At 37.5% G+C, this 18,309-nt stretch overlaps 1 protein-coding gene across 2 annotated transcripts in view; it reads right to left on the reverse strand.

Moving 5' to 3' along the window:
- CNTN3 (contactin 3) overlaps positions 1–18,309 on the reverse strand; it is a 258,886-nt gene that overhangs the window by 202,108 nt on the left and 38,469 nt on the right. For both annotated transcript variants that reach the window (XM_032592339.1, XM_032592338.1), the window contains exon 3: positions 16,549–16,724. In XM_032592339.1, the coding sequence (XP_032448230.1) occupies positions 16,549–16,724 (176 nt within the window). The remainder of the gene's footprint in view (positions 1–16,548; positions 16,725–18,309) is intronic.

The following is an 18,309-nucleotide window of genomic DNA, read 5'->3' on the forward strand; positions in this document are numbered from 1 at the left end:
ACACCTGGGTGATACCTGGCCTTCAGAATTGTTTTGTTTGATGCAGACAGAATTGGCCCATGTAGTGTTTTCATAAAAAAATTTAGTCTCTAACATTTAAAAAGTTAAGACATTTCATGTTCAGAATGGATTCCTGTTTATCTTGAAAAGTGTTCAGCTTTGGTAACAGTGTTCCTGCATTTCCTCACTCGTTACATCATTCACTAAACAAATACTGAGTATCTACTACATTCCAGGCACTCCGTCAGACTCTAGATGTAGCAATGAAAAACAACAGTCTTTCAGTACAGTAAGGAAGAGAAAACTAAAAATGCATTCAATGTCAGATAAGGATCAAGAATATGGTGAACATACAGAGGATCGAAAGGATTTGCTTTTCAGTAGTCTGTTTAGGAATTCACATTAAACAGTGACCTGGATGAAGTGAGCAAGCTGTACAGATCTGACAGAAGTCCTGAGGTGAGGGCATTCTTAGCATAGTAAGGAAGGACAAGGTTAGAGGGGCTGCATTCAAAGACACAGTAAGAAACGGCAAGAGATCTCACATGGGAAGCAGGAGAGGGCCTTGGGAGCCAAGATAATCAGTGAGATTTATTCTTATTCTAATGGGAAACCGCTTGGGGTTTGAGCAGAAGAGATTGATTTGACAAGTGTGGAATCAATCTGCTTCCTGGGTGGAGAACAGAACACTGTGCGCAGTGGTGGGGGCAGGGGTGGGAGAGGGTAGGTGGCACTAGGAAGAGATGTGGAGTAGAAAGGTGAGAGGCAGACACGACTTGCATTTGTTTTTGTTTTTTTTTTTTTTTAATTTTTTTTTCAACGTTTATTTATTTTTGGGACAGAGAGAGACAGCATGAACAGGGGAGGGGCAGAGAGAGAGGGAGACACAGAATCGGAAACAGGCTCCAGGCTCCGAGCCATCAGCCCAGAGCCTGACGCGGGGCTCGAACTCCCGGACCGCGAGATCGTGACCTGGCTGAAGTCGGACGCTTAACCGACTGCGCCACCCAGGCGCCCCAACACGACTTGCATTTGAATGGCAGCAATATGGAGAATGAAAAGTGGTCAGCTTCTGGGTATACTCTGAAGGTAAAACTAAAAGGACAGATTAAAGAATATGTGTGGAAGGTAAATAAGGGGAAAAAGAGCTCACAGATGACTCAGCTTTTGGGGCTGAACAATGCAATAAATGTGTCTTTTTTCCATGGGCATCAAATTAATTATCATTTTTTTATTCGAGTATAATGAACATACAGCATTATATTAGTTTCAGGTGTACAATGTTGTGATTCAACAATTCTAGACGTTACTCCGTGCTCGTCCTGATGGTGGGGTAGGTGAATCCTAAACTCACCTTGTCCCACTGATACATCTAGATAACAGCCACATCAGTGCAACTAACCCAGAAAACAAACAAATGTGTCTTTTATCAAAGTGGTGAACACTGGAGAGGAGCAAGGTTTCTGGGAAAATCAAGATTATGGTTTGGAAATATAACTCTGAGATGTCAGCTTATATCCAGAGCAGAATTGGCAGGTGGTTTTCTGAGCCACAAGTTTGGGGGACAGGTCCAAGCTGGAAGTATGAAGTTAGGAGTAAATAAATAAATGACAAAAACTAGGGAAGTGAGCAGTGAGCACTCCCTTTAGGAAAAGCACGCCAGCATCTCCGGCCCATCTCAGACCCTACTAATTCTTATTGCTTACACCAAGCTTATTTCACTCATTTACATTATCATCCTAGGTGACCAAATTGAACAGAAAAGCATATAAAATGCATATTATAAAAAAGCATAAGAAATGATAGGAGACATCTAGTTCTACAAGTTACCTTGCAGCGTTTGTTACAACAAAAATTAAGTTGGATGCATAGCTGGGCAAAGAAGTAAGGTGAAAAGCAGAGCAATTAATTCTAGAGCTTATGCTGGGGTTGCTGGGAATGAGGGTGTGCGCAATGTGAGCATTAGGCTTGAATGGACCATGTGAAAACAGAAATAGGTTTTGGGTCTAGGAAGTGGCCATTTGGAGATGAGCCCTTTCACACACAGCTGCACGTCTGCAGGGCTGCAGTGATGGCTAAACCCATCCCTGGAATGAGGGAAAGGACTAGGGAGTAAGTTTGTCCTCTCTCTCCTAGGGTGGGTCTGTGGTGGCCGTGAGGGGTTTGCAGGGCAGAGACACTTCAATGAAGAATTCACAATGTGGGACCTAACGCTTCACATGGTTTGGGATTTCCTGTGCAGTTAACATAGTTGACCCTCATTATTTGTGAATTTCATGTCTGTAAGTTCACCTACTCCCTAAAATCTATTTGTAACCCCCAAATCAGTATTTGTAGTACTTTGGCGGTCATATGAACACATGCACAAAGTGTTGACAAGTCTGAGTCACACCCTGTGCACATTCCCAATTGAGGTTGAGGAAGCAATGCTCTCTGCCTTCTTGTTTCAGCTCTCATACTGTAAACAAGCATCCTTTATTTCTGTATATTTAATGCCATGGTTTTTGCGCTTGTGTGCTTTTGGTTGACCTTATGGTTTCAATGGACCCCAAGCATAGGGCTGAAATCTCTCATGTTCTTATGCATAAGGAAACTGTGCTGTGCCTTAGGGGGAAAAATATGTTTGTTAGAAAAGCTTTGTTTGAGCATGAATAATAGAGCTCTTGACCATGAGTTTAATGTTAATAAATCAACACTGTACATTCTGCAAGATTCCTTTAAACAGAAACATACATAAAACAAGGTTATTAATTGATTGGCTGAAGATAATGTTGTGACCAGAGGTTTGCAGGAATCTAACCCTATATTTCCCTGAGGAGCAATGGTTCGGTATTCGCTAACTTGTGTTAACAGTGACTTTATGGAAGATAAATACCATAAATAGTGAAAACCGACTATTCACATTGGGTTACCCAGAACCAATATAGTAACATAAAACAGTTCCTAGCGTGGTTATACCCCTGAGGTTCCTGGAAAAAGCAATAAAATCTTCTTGGTATGGACACTCCTTAACCCAAGGCTAAAGAGAGTCTCATGTTGGCCTGGGTAGGCAGAAATTCTACTGGAGATCATATTCACATCAAAAATTATTTATGAGAAGATGGTCAATGTCGCTCATCAGGGAAATACAAATCAAAAGCACACTGAGATATCACCTCACGCTGGTCAGAGTGGCTAAAATGAACAAATCAGGAGACTATAGACGCTGGAGAGGATGTGGAGAAACTGGAACCCTCTTACACTGTTGGTGGGAATGCAAACTGGTGCAGCCACGCTGGAAAACAGTGTGGAGGTTCCTCAAAAAATTAAAAATAGATCTACCCTGGGGCGCCTGGGTGGCGCAGTCGGTTAAGCCTCCGACTTCAGCTCAGGTCACGATCTCGCGGTCTGTGAGTTCGAGCCCCGCGTCAGGCTCTGGGCTGATGGCTCGGAGCCTGGAGCCTGTTTCCGATTCTGTGTCTCCCTCTCTCTCTGCCCCTCCCCCGTTCATGCTCTGTCTCTCTCTGTCCCAAAAATAAATAAAAAACGTTGAAAAAAAAATTAAAAAAAAATAGATCTACCCTATGGCCCAACAACAGCACTGCTAGGAATTTACCCAAGGGATACAGGAGTACTGATGCATGGGGGCACTTGTACCCCAATTTCTATGGCAGCACTCTCAACAATAGCCAAACTATGGAAAGAGCCTAAATGTCCATCAACTGATGAATGGATAAAGAAGAGGTGGTTTATATATACAATGGAATACTACGTGGCAATGAGAAAGAATGAAATATGGCCTTTTGTAGCAACTTGGATGGAACTGGAGAGTGTGATGCTAAGTGAAATAAGTCATACAGAGAAAGACAGATACCATATGTTTTCACTCTTATGTGGATCCTGAGAAACTTAACAGAAGACTATGGGGGAGGGGAAGGAGAAAAAAAAAAAGAGAGAGAGAGAGAGAGAGGGAGAGAGCCAAACCATAAGAGACTCTAAAAACTGAGAACAAACTGAGGGTTGATGGGGGGTGGGAGGGAGGGGAGTGATGGGTATTGAGGAGGGCACCTGTTGGGATGAGCACTGGGTGTTGTATGGAAATCAATCTGACAATAAATTTCTTATTAAAAAAACAAAGACTAAATTTCCCTGTGCTGGCTTCAGCAGCACGTATACTAAGACTAAAATGCCTTTTACCCTTTCTTTGCACAATTAGACAAAATATATAATATAGAGAGGAGAAAAGTAATTTTCTCATAATATACATACAAGTCATTAATCATAATATAAATAATACTTTAAAATAACTGACCTTTGAAATTTTAAGTTTTACCTGAAATAACTTCTCTATTAGTAGTTTCTACTTTATGGGGGCTTTTATTTAAAAAGTGATTCTTGGGGCACCTGGGTGGCTCAGTTGGATAAGCGTCCGACTTCAGCTCAGGTCATGATCTCATGGTTTGTGAGTCTGAACCCTGCATCGGACTCTGTGCTGACACCTTAGAGCCTGGAGCCTGCTTCATATTCTGTGTCTCCCTCTCTCTCTCTGCCCCTCCCTGGCTCATTCTCTGTCTCTCTCAGTCTCTCAAAAAGAAATAAACATTAAAAAAACTATTTTTAAAAAATGGGAGCACTTTTATGTTCCCAACAGACCAACAAATCACAGGTTCACACAGGCAATGTCCTGAGCTAATAAACATTATGAAGGAATACCTAAATACTTAAGACATTAAACCATTAAAATAATAAAGAAAAAAATGGGGTTGCATGTCAAACCATCAGAAAAAAACCAAGATGCTCTGAATAGAGAACAGGAACATAGAAAAAAGAGCCAGACAGAATGTCTAGACAGGGAAAATACAATCACTAGAAGTAAAAACTCAAATGATTATTTAATAGTAAATTGGCAGAGATTAATTAGTGATGTAAAGGCTAGAAAGAAGTAAGTAACTCTGAACAGTGCAAAGAGATGTGGAGATAGAAAACCTGACAGACAGGCAAGTTAACAGAGATGCAGGAGAGAATGAGAAGTTTCAAAATATATTCAAAAGAAAATGAGAAGGAGTGGAGTTGCCATGGGGATAAATGAATCTGGAAGATATCTGCTAAAAAATTTTCAGTTGTCATAAGACATGCATCCCAAGATCCAGTTATCATTCCCTGCAACTGTATAAAAATGACAGGAGCTGATCTTGCACAGATAGCATGCACTCTGTGGTAGGCACTGCTCTGGGGGCTTGACACATTTTAGTTCATTTAACCCTCACACCCAGTGAAGTAAATTCCACCGTTAAGCTTTGCTCTGCAGATGAAGAACTAGAAACGCAAGCAGGTCAAGTATTTGTCCAAAGTCATGAGGCTGACAAGCCGTGGAGATGCGATTCAAACCCATGCGGTCTGGCTCCAGTCTAGGAGTGTCTTTAACACTACATTTTGCAGTGAAATTATTGTCTGAAGAACAAGGGCAAATAAACGCACTTTCAGACCAATGGGGGGAGAGAGAAAACAAAATAGCACTGATCACCTACAGAAACATACTAAATAGATTTCTAATAGAGGTCTCAAAGAAGAAAAATGAGTACAGATGCAAGAAAGCGGGTGCCCAACAGCAATAGTAAATGTGTGAGTAAATCTAAAAAAGAAACACTGATTTGCGTGAAGTAACAGTAAGGCTTCCAGAGAAACACCTACATATCTAATTTCTCTCTTCCTCGGAGATATTCTCCAAACTAGGATCTACTTGCAATATAGAGGTATGTTTTGAAGGCAGGGAAACAGAATAGCAAAGTGTACTAAAATTTTACAAGCCAGAAAACAGAAGTGATGGTGTTAACTGGTTTCACAAAATGGGAGAAAGATGACTCTTGGGCTCATAATAAGGAAATCCCCGAAATGAGCAGATTGACAGGCAGAATCCTCAAAACCCTTAGGAATGGAGGTAGCAGGCACATCTGGAAAAGGAAAGGAAGTGGAGGGGGTGGTAAAATAAAAAAATTTAAGCAGCAGATACCCAGATTTCTGGTCTGCCCACCTACAACCAAGGAAGTCCCATTCCACAACAGAGAAGGGGCTTATTCTCTAGAGGATGAAACACTGGATGCCTTAAGTAGACATTACTCGGTTGATCTTGGGAAGCATCTTGTGAGAAAACAGGTGGACGAAATAAATAGATGCACCTTGGATACTGCAATCTCTAAGGCCTCTTCTCCCACCACGCTCCTAGAACACTAGTGGCAGTGTTATTGCCAACCAGGGGGAAGACTGGATTCTTTTCCCCTCTGAAGAATCTAACTGGCTCAAAAGGGAAGAACTAAAAGCACTGATATTTAAGGGGCTCCCAATGAAATGAGCAACAATATGGTTACCTCAAAATGACAAGATCCACCATGAAACTGGAGATTTCTGTTAGGGTGTTGGTTCCCCACTCTTAGGCCTGTGCAAATAACCCAAAATAACCAGATATCTGCAAGACAATTTCTCATTTGAAAGACAGAAACCAACCAGCATAAAACAGAAACAAAGCTACTTGGGAAAAACATTTTGTATAGGGGAAGAAAACAAAGGAAGAAAACCATCTATCATTCATATCTTCATATGTATATGAAAAGATATTACAACTACTGAACCAAAAAAAGATATAGAGGATATTAAGAGTACAAAAATTCTCTTCAATTGCAAACATTAGACAGCACATATTAAAAATTCAGTAGAAGTGTTCAAAGAAAAGGTTGAAAATATTTACCAAGAGATAGAGATAAAAGCCCAAAGAAATAAATTCGGATAGAACTGTGTGTGGGTGTTAGTGGTAGTGAGGGTCGGGGAGTGAAGAGAGGAGAGGAGCAATCCATTCTAGGCTATCCAAAATGCAAATAACAATGTATGTGAAAAGGAAAACAGAAAAAACTAAAAAGAGGAAATCATAAAATCTCTCAGAAGTAAAGGACTGATGTCCTAAAAGGATCCATAGAGTTAGATAAAATGTTAGATATGTTTATGTTTTATCTAACATATGTTTTATCTAACATAAAAATGTTTATGTTAGATAAAATTTGACTCATAAAAATCAAATCATTGTGAAAATCCTACAAACCTCCTCCAGAGAAAAACAGGTCCCTCTATGTAAAGAATCAAAGTGGCATCAGATTTCTCAACAGCAACATTGGGTGCTGAATAACAGGAGAATATCTTCAGAGTACTGAAGGAAAATCATTTTTAATATCAAATCCCTAGAAGGCTGAGTCTCTCAATTAAGTATGCCGTTAAAGAATTTCTAGAACACATGATCTGGAAAAAATCATAGATATTATTCATCCTTTCTTAGGACACTTGAGAATATGGCATTCTAAAACAACAAATACCAACACAGAGGAAGTGAGATGTCAGGAAGCCACTCCGGCCTCTGATGTGCAGGAAAAAGCTAGTTTACATGGGAGCACTCCAAAGACCTCCAGAACAGATTTCTCTGAGAAGATAAAACCGACAGGGTATCTAATGCATCTCAATATCTGAGAGGGGGAAGACTGGATTCTTTTCCCCTCTGAAGAATCTAACTGGCTCAAAAGTTTTGGATGACGTAAGCATAAAACTAGCCAAAGTTTTGGATGACGTAAGCATAAAACCATAGAAAATTAAGAAAGTAAAACAAACAAACAAGATTACTTATTTGTGGGAAAAGAAAAATTAAGCATGAAAGAAAAATAATTAGTAATTATACTTTGCTACAAATCTCAGCTCTAAACATTATTTACAAAGTCATCATCATGTAAACACTGAAGACTGACCTGTTTCAAATTTTGATCTAATAAAATCCTTTGATAATATGCCCTAAGACAATACATATGAAAATATTAATCAATTGGCAACTGGCTTTTTCTCAGCTCCCCCCCCCCCCATTCCTGCCCCAGCTTCAAACAAAGGCAGGTGAAGTGTTTACTTACCTTGGAGGTTTGGATGATGGCTGGGCCAGAAAACTGACAGGCTTATGCTCTTTTGAAACTCTCTCTAGTCAAAGTACAGTAGGTGGGATGTAATGTCGATTTCCCCATTTTTAATTTTGTGCTTTTATAAGAGTTATGACTTTAAAATGCTGGATTTCACAAACCTTATGCAAAGGCAATCTCACATTGCTGTGGTTGGCAAGGTGGTGCTCTGAGAGTATTAGGGCATCAGTTCAGAGCTGATGGTCAAACAATGCTTAAAAGTAAACTGAAAGTAGTTTCCTCTAGGAAAGGAGACATAAAGAGGAAATGTGCAGAAGCCTGAAGTTTTCCTTAATTTTTTTAATGGTTATTTATTTTTGAGAGAGAGAGAGAGAGAGAGAGAGAGAGAGAGAGAGAGAATAAGTGGGGGAGGGGCAGCAAGCCACAGGTCCCCCGGAAGTTTTCCTTAAAACCAGACACAAATAAAAAAGTACATACAGGTTTATACATGCTTATGTTGTTTCTGACATTAAAAAAAACCCTGGAAAATCAAGGAACTGTATCAGTAATGTCTAACTGATGACATTAAAAATTTCAACAAAAAATATTTGTCAACAATATTTCAGTATTTTGGAGGAGGACAATATAGTTTAAAGTACTGCAAAATACTCTATTGTTAGAAATATTGAATTAACTTTAGACTTTGTTAAACATGCATACTGATTTTCTAGGGCAATTACTAGAAGAAAATAGATAAGGTGTATAACTTCCAATGTTATTGAGTGGGGAAGAGATTCTCAATCAATCCATACGAGAAGTACACACAAAAAACGCAGAATGAATTAGAAAGCAATATTAGCATATGAACACCTAAATTCTAAGGCAAGTAATTAATAAAAGATAGTTGGTTACCTCATGTGGACCAAAAATATTCCGATTATAAATTTTTATGCATCAAGAAATCACTAAATATACAAAGCAAAAATACAGAAATACTAGGATAAACTGTGAAATCCACTATCATATGAGAGAAACTGATTGTTTAGCTAAAGCATCAGTAGTGAGATAATATAATTTCAGCAACAAAATTAACAACTTTAACCCACTGAACATATGGAGAACACTGCTCTGATCTATGGGACACTAGGTTAGAAACAAGTAAGAAAAGGCGACTAGAAAAACTCTGTATGTTTGGAAGTTCAAAAACACAAATCTGATAAACTCACAGATCCAAGAGAAATATCATTCATCATAATGAAATTATAACAGTTATAGAAGTGAACATAATAAATATGCTATTATGTCAAACTCTGGTTTGCAGTTAAAACTGATTTCAGGAAAATTTAAAGCCATACATATTTATATGAGAACAGAAGAATGGTAAGAAAGTAATAAGTTAACCATATAAATTAAGTGATGTAAAAAAGAACAATAAAATAATCTAAGAAGTTGGAAAGAACAATAAAAATAAAATGAATGACATATAAAGATTCAAAAGCGAACATAATGCCAAGTTCTGACAAGTTTTATTAAAAAGAGGAGTAAAATAATACTTACAATGAAACAGGGAGTGTACATACAAAGCAAAGAATGATAATAATAAAAGGAAAGGTTTTGAAATAACTTTTTGCCAATGCACTAGAAAATATAAAAATATGGATGAAATTCCTAGTGAAGCCACAACTTTCCATAAAGAAAAAGATAATATGATTACTCCTGTAACTATTCAAGAGATTCAATTAATAGTTAAAATATTTCCTCGGGGTATCTAGGTGGCTCAGTTAAGCTTCTGGCTGTTGATTTCGGTTTAGGTCATAATCTCATTGTTGGTGGGATTGAGCTCCGCCTCAGGTTCCACATCCACAGAGCAGAAGCTGCTTAGGGTTCTCTCTCTCTCTCTCTCTCTCTCTCTCTCTCTCTCTCCCTCTCTCTCTCACTCTCTCTCTCTCTCTCTCTCTCTCCCCCTCTCCTGCTCTCTCTCAAAAAAATAAAAAAAAAATAAAAAAAATAAGCATTCAAAAATTTTTTTCCTCAATGAAACTCCAAAACCAGTTGTTATTTGTAGGTTCTACTTCTTTTTTTCTTAAATTTGTCTTAAATGTTCATTTATTTTTGAGAGAAAGACAGAGTGCAAGTAGGGGAGGAGCAGAGAGAGAAGGAAGCACAGAATCCAAAGCAGGCTTCAGGCTCCAAGCTGTCAGCACAGAGCCCAACACAGGGCTTGAACTCACCAAGTGTGAATCATGACCTTAGCCGAAGTAGGAAGCTTAACCGACTGAGCCACCCAGGCACCCCTGTAAGTTCTACTTCTTATTCAAGGAATATATAATTCCAATTTTTCTTACATTCTTCTAGGGAATATAAAAATAAGAAATATTCTCCAGCTCATTTTTTGAGATGAACATAACTTTGATACTAAAGCCAAAGAAAGGACAGTATAAGAGAAAATAAAAAGAAAATCTCCTATATGAATATATATGTAAAAATGCAAAATAAAATGTTGGCAAATACCTACTAGCATCCATGTATTTAAAAAACTTACAGAAAAGCCAAGAGGAAACTAACCCAGGAATAGTAGTTTGATTAATATTAAAAAATATTCACTACATTAATAGTTTAAAGGAGAACAACAAAAGGAATATCTCAGTAAAAGTAGGACAAGCTCTTAAAAGAATAAAACATTCATAATGAAAACTAACCTGAAAAGGATCTGCATTAGTATTTACAAAATCCATAGAAAATGTCCTATCAAATGATGCAATGTTACTCTTATTCTCTTTTTTTTTTTTTTAATTTTTTTTTTCAACGTTTATTTATTTTTGGGACAGAGAGAGACAGAGCATGAACGGGGGAGGGGCAGAGAGAGAGGGAGACACAGAATCGGAAACAGGCTCCAGGCTCTGAGCCATCAGCCCAGAGCCTGACGTGGGGCTCGAACTCCCGGACCGCGACATCGTGACCTGGCTGAAGTCGGACGCTTAACCGACTGCGCCACCCAGGCGCCCCTAATTTATTCTCTTTAAAATCAGTATCAAGGGGCACCGGGGTGGTTCAGTCCGTTAGTATCCGAATTCGGTTCAGGTCATGATCTCATGGTTCGTGAGTTTGAGCTCTGTATCAGGCTCTGTGCAGACAGCTCAGAGCCTGGAGCCTGCTTTGGATTCTGTGTCTCCCTTTCTGCCCTTCCCCCTCTCATTCTCTGTCTCTATCTCTCTGTGTGTCTCTCAAAAATAAACATTAAAAAAGTAAATAAATAAAATCAGGATCAAGATAGGAATATCTACCATCAAACTATTAATTTAACACTCTATTAGGCTCTTAGAGAAAGAGCAGTGTTGATAAGGCAACAAAAATTCTCATTATTTGCCGATAATACGATTCTCCAAACACAAAAGCCCAAAGAAGCCAGAAACAATGACCACACGTTGCACTTGGGTTGGTTAAGAATGGACTCTTCAATCAACTGAGCTGCTAAAGTTGATTTCCCATATTGGAATAATATAAATGGGTACTTATACCTCCTATGATATACAAAATCAATTCCAGATAATTAAATACTTAATGTAAAGAGCATAACATTAAACATTTATAAGTACCTTTAGGAGAATGTCTTTACCATTTAAGGATGAGGGACAAAAAATTTTAAACAACTCGTAAAAGAACACAGGTTATAAAGAGACGGATACCTTAATTCAAAAGTAAGAACATCTGTTCATCATTTGACAGACTCAAGGAAAAAAACAACTAGTCACTAAAAAGATGATCAATCCAAAGTATACAAAGAACTGTAAAAAAAAAAAAAAAGGCTATCATACCGTAAAAAGAAAAAAATCTAGATCAACCAAATATAGAAAAGGAGTTTAACGTCATTGTAATCACAGAAATGCAAATTAAACCATAGTGAAACGCAATTTTATATTCATCCGATTTGCACAAATTGAAAAACAGAACAATAACAAGCATTGGCAAGGATGTAGAGCAGCAGACACTCAAAATCTAATGCTGAGGGGACAAAAATGTTGCAGATGTATGCATACCGTATGATGCCACTATATAAAAGTTTAAAAGATTAAAAAGGTACAACAATTTAGCCTGCTGCTTAGAAAAACAAATGTGTATTCTAAGGATAAAAACCACACTTAATTTACAGCAGTGAATCACTACTGAGAGGAGCAGTCAGTGAAGGAAATGTCAGCAGGGTGAGTTAGCAGGTAGGTTTAATTGAACTTCAAATGCTTTAAATCTTAACTGGTGGCTACACTGAAATTCTTTCCAATTTCTCCCTACTATTTGCATGTCTAACATAATTCATGATTAAAATATGATGCATCACAAAATGACCAAAATAAAAACATTGTAATAAAGAAATATAAGAAATTCAGGAATAAGACAAATAAAACTGAGTATTAATGAAGCAAAGATATTTGGGGGTTTGGGGTTGCTATCCTAAACTGCTGTGGTTGGAATTAAGAATCTGGAAAAAAATTTCAAATATATTAAACACGTATCAAAGATTATATACATGTCACATAATAGCAAATAACTGAGAAATCTATAACTCAAACACTGCATCATTTTACAAATTTTTCCCTTCCACAGAATTTTTTTAACTATTCCACAAATAACCTACTGGAAAGGGTTAAGAACGGCTACAAAAAGGAGACCTCTTAAATTAAGAATGACCTTTTTCATTTTCATTTTATTACAAACACGATTTCCAAGCAACTTGAAAATTAAGACAACATTTCCTTGCATTTTCTCCAGTGTTATAAGTGGTGCATTGACTATCCTTTCATATATTCATTTATCCATGAAGCACATTTTAAATACTTTCTCCATAACTAATAGAAACAAAAAGTATCACTAACCATGCAAACATAAGAGAGGAGACATATAGTGAACAATTTGAATGTTTCTCAGTGACAACCCAGTTACCATCCATTTGTCTACAGCAAAGACAGTCAAAATCCCCTGAAGTCATGAGCATCTTACTAATACAAGGGTCTTGATCCTAATTCCATCTTCGGTTAATGCACCACATCCTTTCAAGGCTACCAAGTCAAAGCGAGGCTTCTTTAAAACTGGTGTTTTGAAATCTCTGATCTAGCAAATATTTTCCACTGTTTTTCTCCACTGTCTTTGGTCTCTTTACCAGAAGATACCAGTTATATCTCAACTATATCATTTTAAAAATGCATCTTTTACATTTCCAATCTAACATGGCATTAGGCGAAGAATACCCAAAATTCCGTCTTGTCTATTTCCAAAAAACAGTTATGAACTGTCCCCTCCTCAAACTGCAAAACCAAAGCAAACCAAAGACTCCCTGTACACCAACACTGCTAAGCAACTCATGACAAGCACCAAAACAAGAATGTATGTGAGGCTGTTACCACATGTATCCTGATAGGGTGCACCCAAGTGAAAAACTCAAGGATCGTAGCAAACAAACAAAAATCTGACAACCCTTTTTGGGAGAGGCAATCAACCATGTGCTGTTAGCGTCTCTGCAAGTTTTTGCTGGGTGTGCCAAGGCTGAAAGGTCTTTCTCAGGATGTGCCTGCAGAGAGCAGCCTGGAAGGATAAGGTAATGGCTTTCTCTAGGATTAAAAGCAGGTTGCTTACTGCTTGCTATAAGAGAGGCGGGGTCTCTAAGCCCAGTGTTCCTCAGCTGTGTGTGCAGCATCTTTCCAGCCACAGCTTAACACCTCTGTGGGACTTGAGGGTAAGGAAGCATGTTGCTTGCTGAGCTGTGAGTAATAAAGCCCTCTGTCACTGATCCAGGAATATCGTGTCTTCTGCTACCATCAGTGAAACAGCAGCAGGCTAACTTATTAGCTTGTAAGTAGGGTAAATAAAATCCTAGACTTAACAACTTTATCCCACTTGGTCTGTTAAGTACTGGACAAGGAGACTAGAAGAGGCATGATATAATTTCAGAGGTGTTTCCAAACAAGCCATACTCTCTATGAAGGATAGACTGAAAAAAAATCTTTAAAAAATCTGTAATAGAAAAATATCACTGCATAAAAGGAACAATATATTTGGTGAAAGACTCCTAGAAATAGGGAATTAGACTGGGAATTGTACATTCTGCTATAGATCAAAGCAAAGAATCTGACCTCTGCATGTAGCAAAGCAAACAGAGTCAGGGTAATCCACTGATAGCATCTGTTGATAAAAACAGAGTTTGGATGAAATTTGCTTTAGAGCATATTTAAAATATTAAGCATAAAAATGAAAACACCAAATGGAAGTGGGAACAAACACTGCCTGTAGATCCAAAAGAGCATTTCAGAAAACTGACTATATCCTCAAAAGAATACAAACAAATAGATGTGGCCTCATCGAATGAAGAACAGAAATTCAAAGGAAAGAACAGCCTGAGGTAAAACGTATTTCAAAAAATAGGACAAAAAAATCCAGTATACAGAGTATCAGTGCCTTTTAAATATGAGTAAATCAAACATAAAACTAAAAGATATAAAAGAAGGAAAATTTCCTAAACTGTGTACAAAAACATGCAATTATAATAATAACTCAAATTCTAAGCAAAGTAATTTTAAAAAGAGCTAAACGTTGCTGTATGCTAGAAATATGCATGTTTTTAACTAAAGGGATGAAGAAAAATTATCACATATGCAACCAAGTGAGACAAAAAAGCAACAAAAAAGGAAGTGGTGGTGAGCTCCCAAGAAACGGAAATGAGTTTGATCTCAGACTTGTGTTCAGCAACACTAACTCCATAAGACAATAGGACACCATATGGGAATTCTTTGGCAGTTTGGGGATTCAACCTTTGTACTAACCAGAAGGTATCTTCATACTCAAGTCAATATAATGACATTCTTTAAAATGTAATACGATGCAACAGGGGCAGCTGGGAGGCTCACTTTGTGATGCATCAGACTCTTGATTGCAAATCAGGTCACGATCTCACAGTTCACCCTGCATCAGGCTCTATGCTGATAGCACGGAGCCTGCTTGGGATACTTTCTTCCCTCTCTTCCTGCCCCTCACACATGCGTGTACTCTCAAAATAAATTTTAAAATAGGATGATATATAGTTCCGTTTTTAAATGTGAGTTATTAAATAGTAAATATTTAAAAATGGAGATACTAAAAAAATAAAAATGCAAGAATGGGAAGAGGTCTCACGGCGGGCATTGAAACTAGGTAAAAACACTGATACCTCATAGATTCTGGCAAAATTCTGGTTAAAGACAATATGCACATATTAAATCATTCATGAGAAAAATATTATATGTATACTTAGTATATACACACATACATGCATATATACATAGTGCCTAATATATATGCTTACCCTGTATGTGTACACACACACACACACACACACACACACACACACCCCTCTATGAAAACGGCAGAACACCAATTTAAATCAATAACCACAGAAATCACCAGGACAGCAAAATATACAGTAAGGGAAAAAAGGAATGAAACTTATTGTTTAAAATGGAGTAACTCTGAAAAAACAATTTAGATTTAAAATTCTGGCTATTAAAAGAACATATACAATACTAATTGGTAAACTTCAAGGCAAACTTAAATTTGTATGATATAAAATCTAGCTTTCAAAGTACTCAGGAAGGTACAGCTTTAAATCAGAGAGCCAGAAACACTGTTCATCGAAGATAACAAAGTGAAAACAATGGAAAGAGCAAGTAAGTATGCAAACAGAGCATGCAGAATATAGTATCAGGAGCAAAAGCAACCATTGTCATTATAAAGAACAGAAAGCTGCAGAATAAGCCATGCATTAAATGACACATCATCAATTTCTTAATGGCTTGTGGCTGTGGGGAGACAATACTACCACATTATAAGAACACATGCATTCCAATTTCAGAATTACTGAGGTATATGTAAAGAACTAAGAGAAACCTTACAACCAAGGTAACCCTAAGATGCATTACATACAAAATATACAGCTAAAGCAAAGGAACAGAAACTAAAAGAAGCAAAAAGTAGAAAGTAGTCACAAGATATTATCAGGAAGATAAAAACTAAATGAGATCTCTGGTCCCAATTCAGAATTCCCTGGAGAAAGGCTGTGATTTTTCTCAGGTTGGGCCACAAGTTCACCCAGGTCCAATTAACACGGTACAAAGCTGGCCTCCAGAGCCCTGCCTCAGTGAGGGTTGCCCTGAAGGTCACTGTGAGCTGGGCAAAACCACAAGGGAGGTCAATAAGATTCTTTTCCTTCTCATAGTCTTGGTTCCTTAAATCTTTTCAAATCTTTCAGACATAATTCTCTAATTTCTCTAATTTCAATGTTCTCCCAGAGCGAGGATCATGCCTGACAATTCCTTCATTTTCTTTTCAGTTCAAACGCAGTAGCAGACAGAGTAGCTACTCGATGAACATATTCTTAACTGGATTCTTTTTTCCATTCCTAAACAGAATCCTTACAAAAATAGCAAAATGGAAAACACACCCCCACGCATTTTAAGCTCTGATTTGTACAGTACATAGAGATCCAAAAGATCATACTGAATTGTCTCCTCAACCTATTTATCCAATTAATAAAATCCACGTATTGTTTCTGAAATCCAAAATGACCACACAAACTCAGTTAAATATTTTAAAATATTGGGTTTGCTAGATGTTGCAAATGTAAACTTACATGCAAATTGGAGTTTAGCTTCTCTGCTGACAATTGTCCCAAGTGAATTTGTCGCAAAACACTGGTAACTTCCCGTATCCCAGTTTCTGTTTGGGTTAATAACGACAAGATTTCCTCCGTTCAACTTATAGCGATATTCCATACTCGGATTAATATCACTTCCATTCAGCTGCCATCTGTAAAACAAATATCAAGATTTTTCCCCTCTTACTGTATTTAAATTTTAAAAAATCCACATTATAAAATCTACTTTAAACATCACCTTTCATAAATGAGGACGATGAATATATTATTCCATGGTGGCATACCTGAATTGAAACATGGCCCAGCTATTTAGCGGAAACAAATGGTTAAAGTATAGTAGAAAGCACAACAGAATAGCCCCTAGAAGTTAAGGATTTTTCAAGATTTTCTGAAGAGGTAAGAATGATCTGTTCACTGGGGAGAAAATTTAGGCTGGGTCTGCATAGGCAAAGAGGAAGTAGAAAGTTGAGGTAATTATCTCATGTACTTCAGGCCAATCTCATGCTGCCAATGAAGGGGGGAAAGAGCACACTTCTTTTGATTTATTCAGACCGACTGAGCACATTTAATAAATTAATTGGATAAGTGCTCAACTATCCATTTCAATTTGTCTGGGTAAATACCTATCCCTGAGGCACTCTCCACTCCTCTCAGCCATCACAATGCTATTTCCTAAATGGCACACTGCAGTAAAAGACCCTAAATGCCACCAAGGGGGTCCGCAACAGTAAAGGCATTAACCCCAGAGCCATATTTATCAATAGGAAGCCAAAATAAGAAAGGAGAAAAGATGCTGGTTTTTAAACACGAGTTTTTAAACAGAAAAAACAGTTTTTAAAAGAGGAGAATACTTGACGCATCAAAGTCGATTTCACCTTGAAAAACTCAGAAATAACCCACAGTCTCAAGAACACATCTGTTGTATAAATTAAGCCGTCTTCCTCCTGGAAGACTTAATTGTTACAGTAAAATTATACTATCAATTCTATCAATTTTTGTGTATTATAACAACAATCATCTCAGTTGCTCATTGTAACTGAGAATGTGGGTAATCTAATACTCATTTTATAGATGAGGATTTCAATAAAAAAGTTGAGATGTCAGCTGTTCCCAAATAACTCATTAGTGGACCAGAAGTAGTACTCATTTTTGAATTCCAGCTCAGAGTTCTTTACTCATGTCATGTGTCATCTAAAAATTGTTATATTAGTACATAAAATATTTAACTTGGACATATTACGTGCTCTGAAGGCAAATAAAGACATGAAATGTGAATATTATCACAAATGAAAGTACAAAAATACAGTTTGATACCATTTATGTAAAGTTTTAAAACATATAAAGTAGTATCAATGCACTAAACATATTTTAAAACGTGAAAATGAAAAACCTCCACTTTAAGGTATTTTAAAGCTCTCATGGAAAGAAAGTGGGGTATGTTTGGGGGCAATACAAGGAAATTTAGGTTTTTGGTTTTCTTTCTCTTTTTTTAAATGTTTATTTATTTTTGAGAGAGAGAGATCAGGGAAGAGGTAGAAAGAGAGGGGGACAGAAGATCTGAAGCAGGCTCCATGATGACAGCAAAGCCCCACGTGGGTCTTGAACTCACAAACCGTGAGATCATGACCTGAATGGAAGCTAATGTTTAGCCAACTGAGCCACCTACATGCCCCTGCCTTTATTTCTTAAGTTGAGTAGTGGTTTTATGGATGTTCATCATTACACTAGATTATGTGT

This window comes from Lynx canadensis, chromosome A2, assembly GCF_007474595.2.
Source record: "Lynx canadensis isolate LIC74 chromosome A2, mLynCan4.pri.v2, whole genome shotgun sequence".
Lineage (NCBI taxonomy): Eukaryota > Metazoa > Chordata > Mammalia > Carnivora > Felidae > Lynx > Lynx canadensis.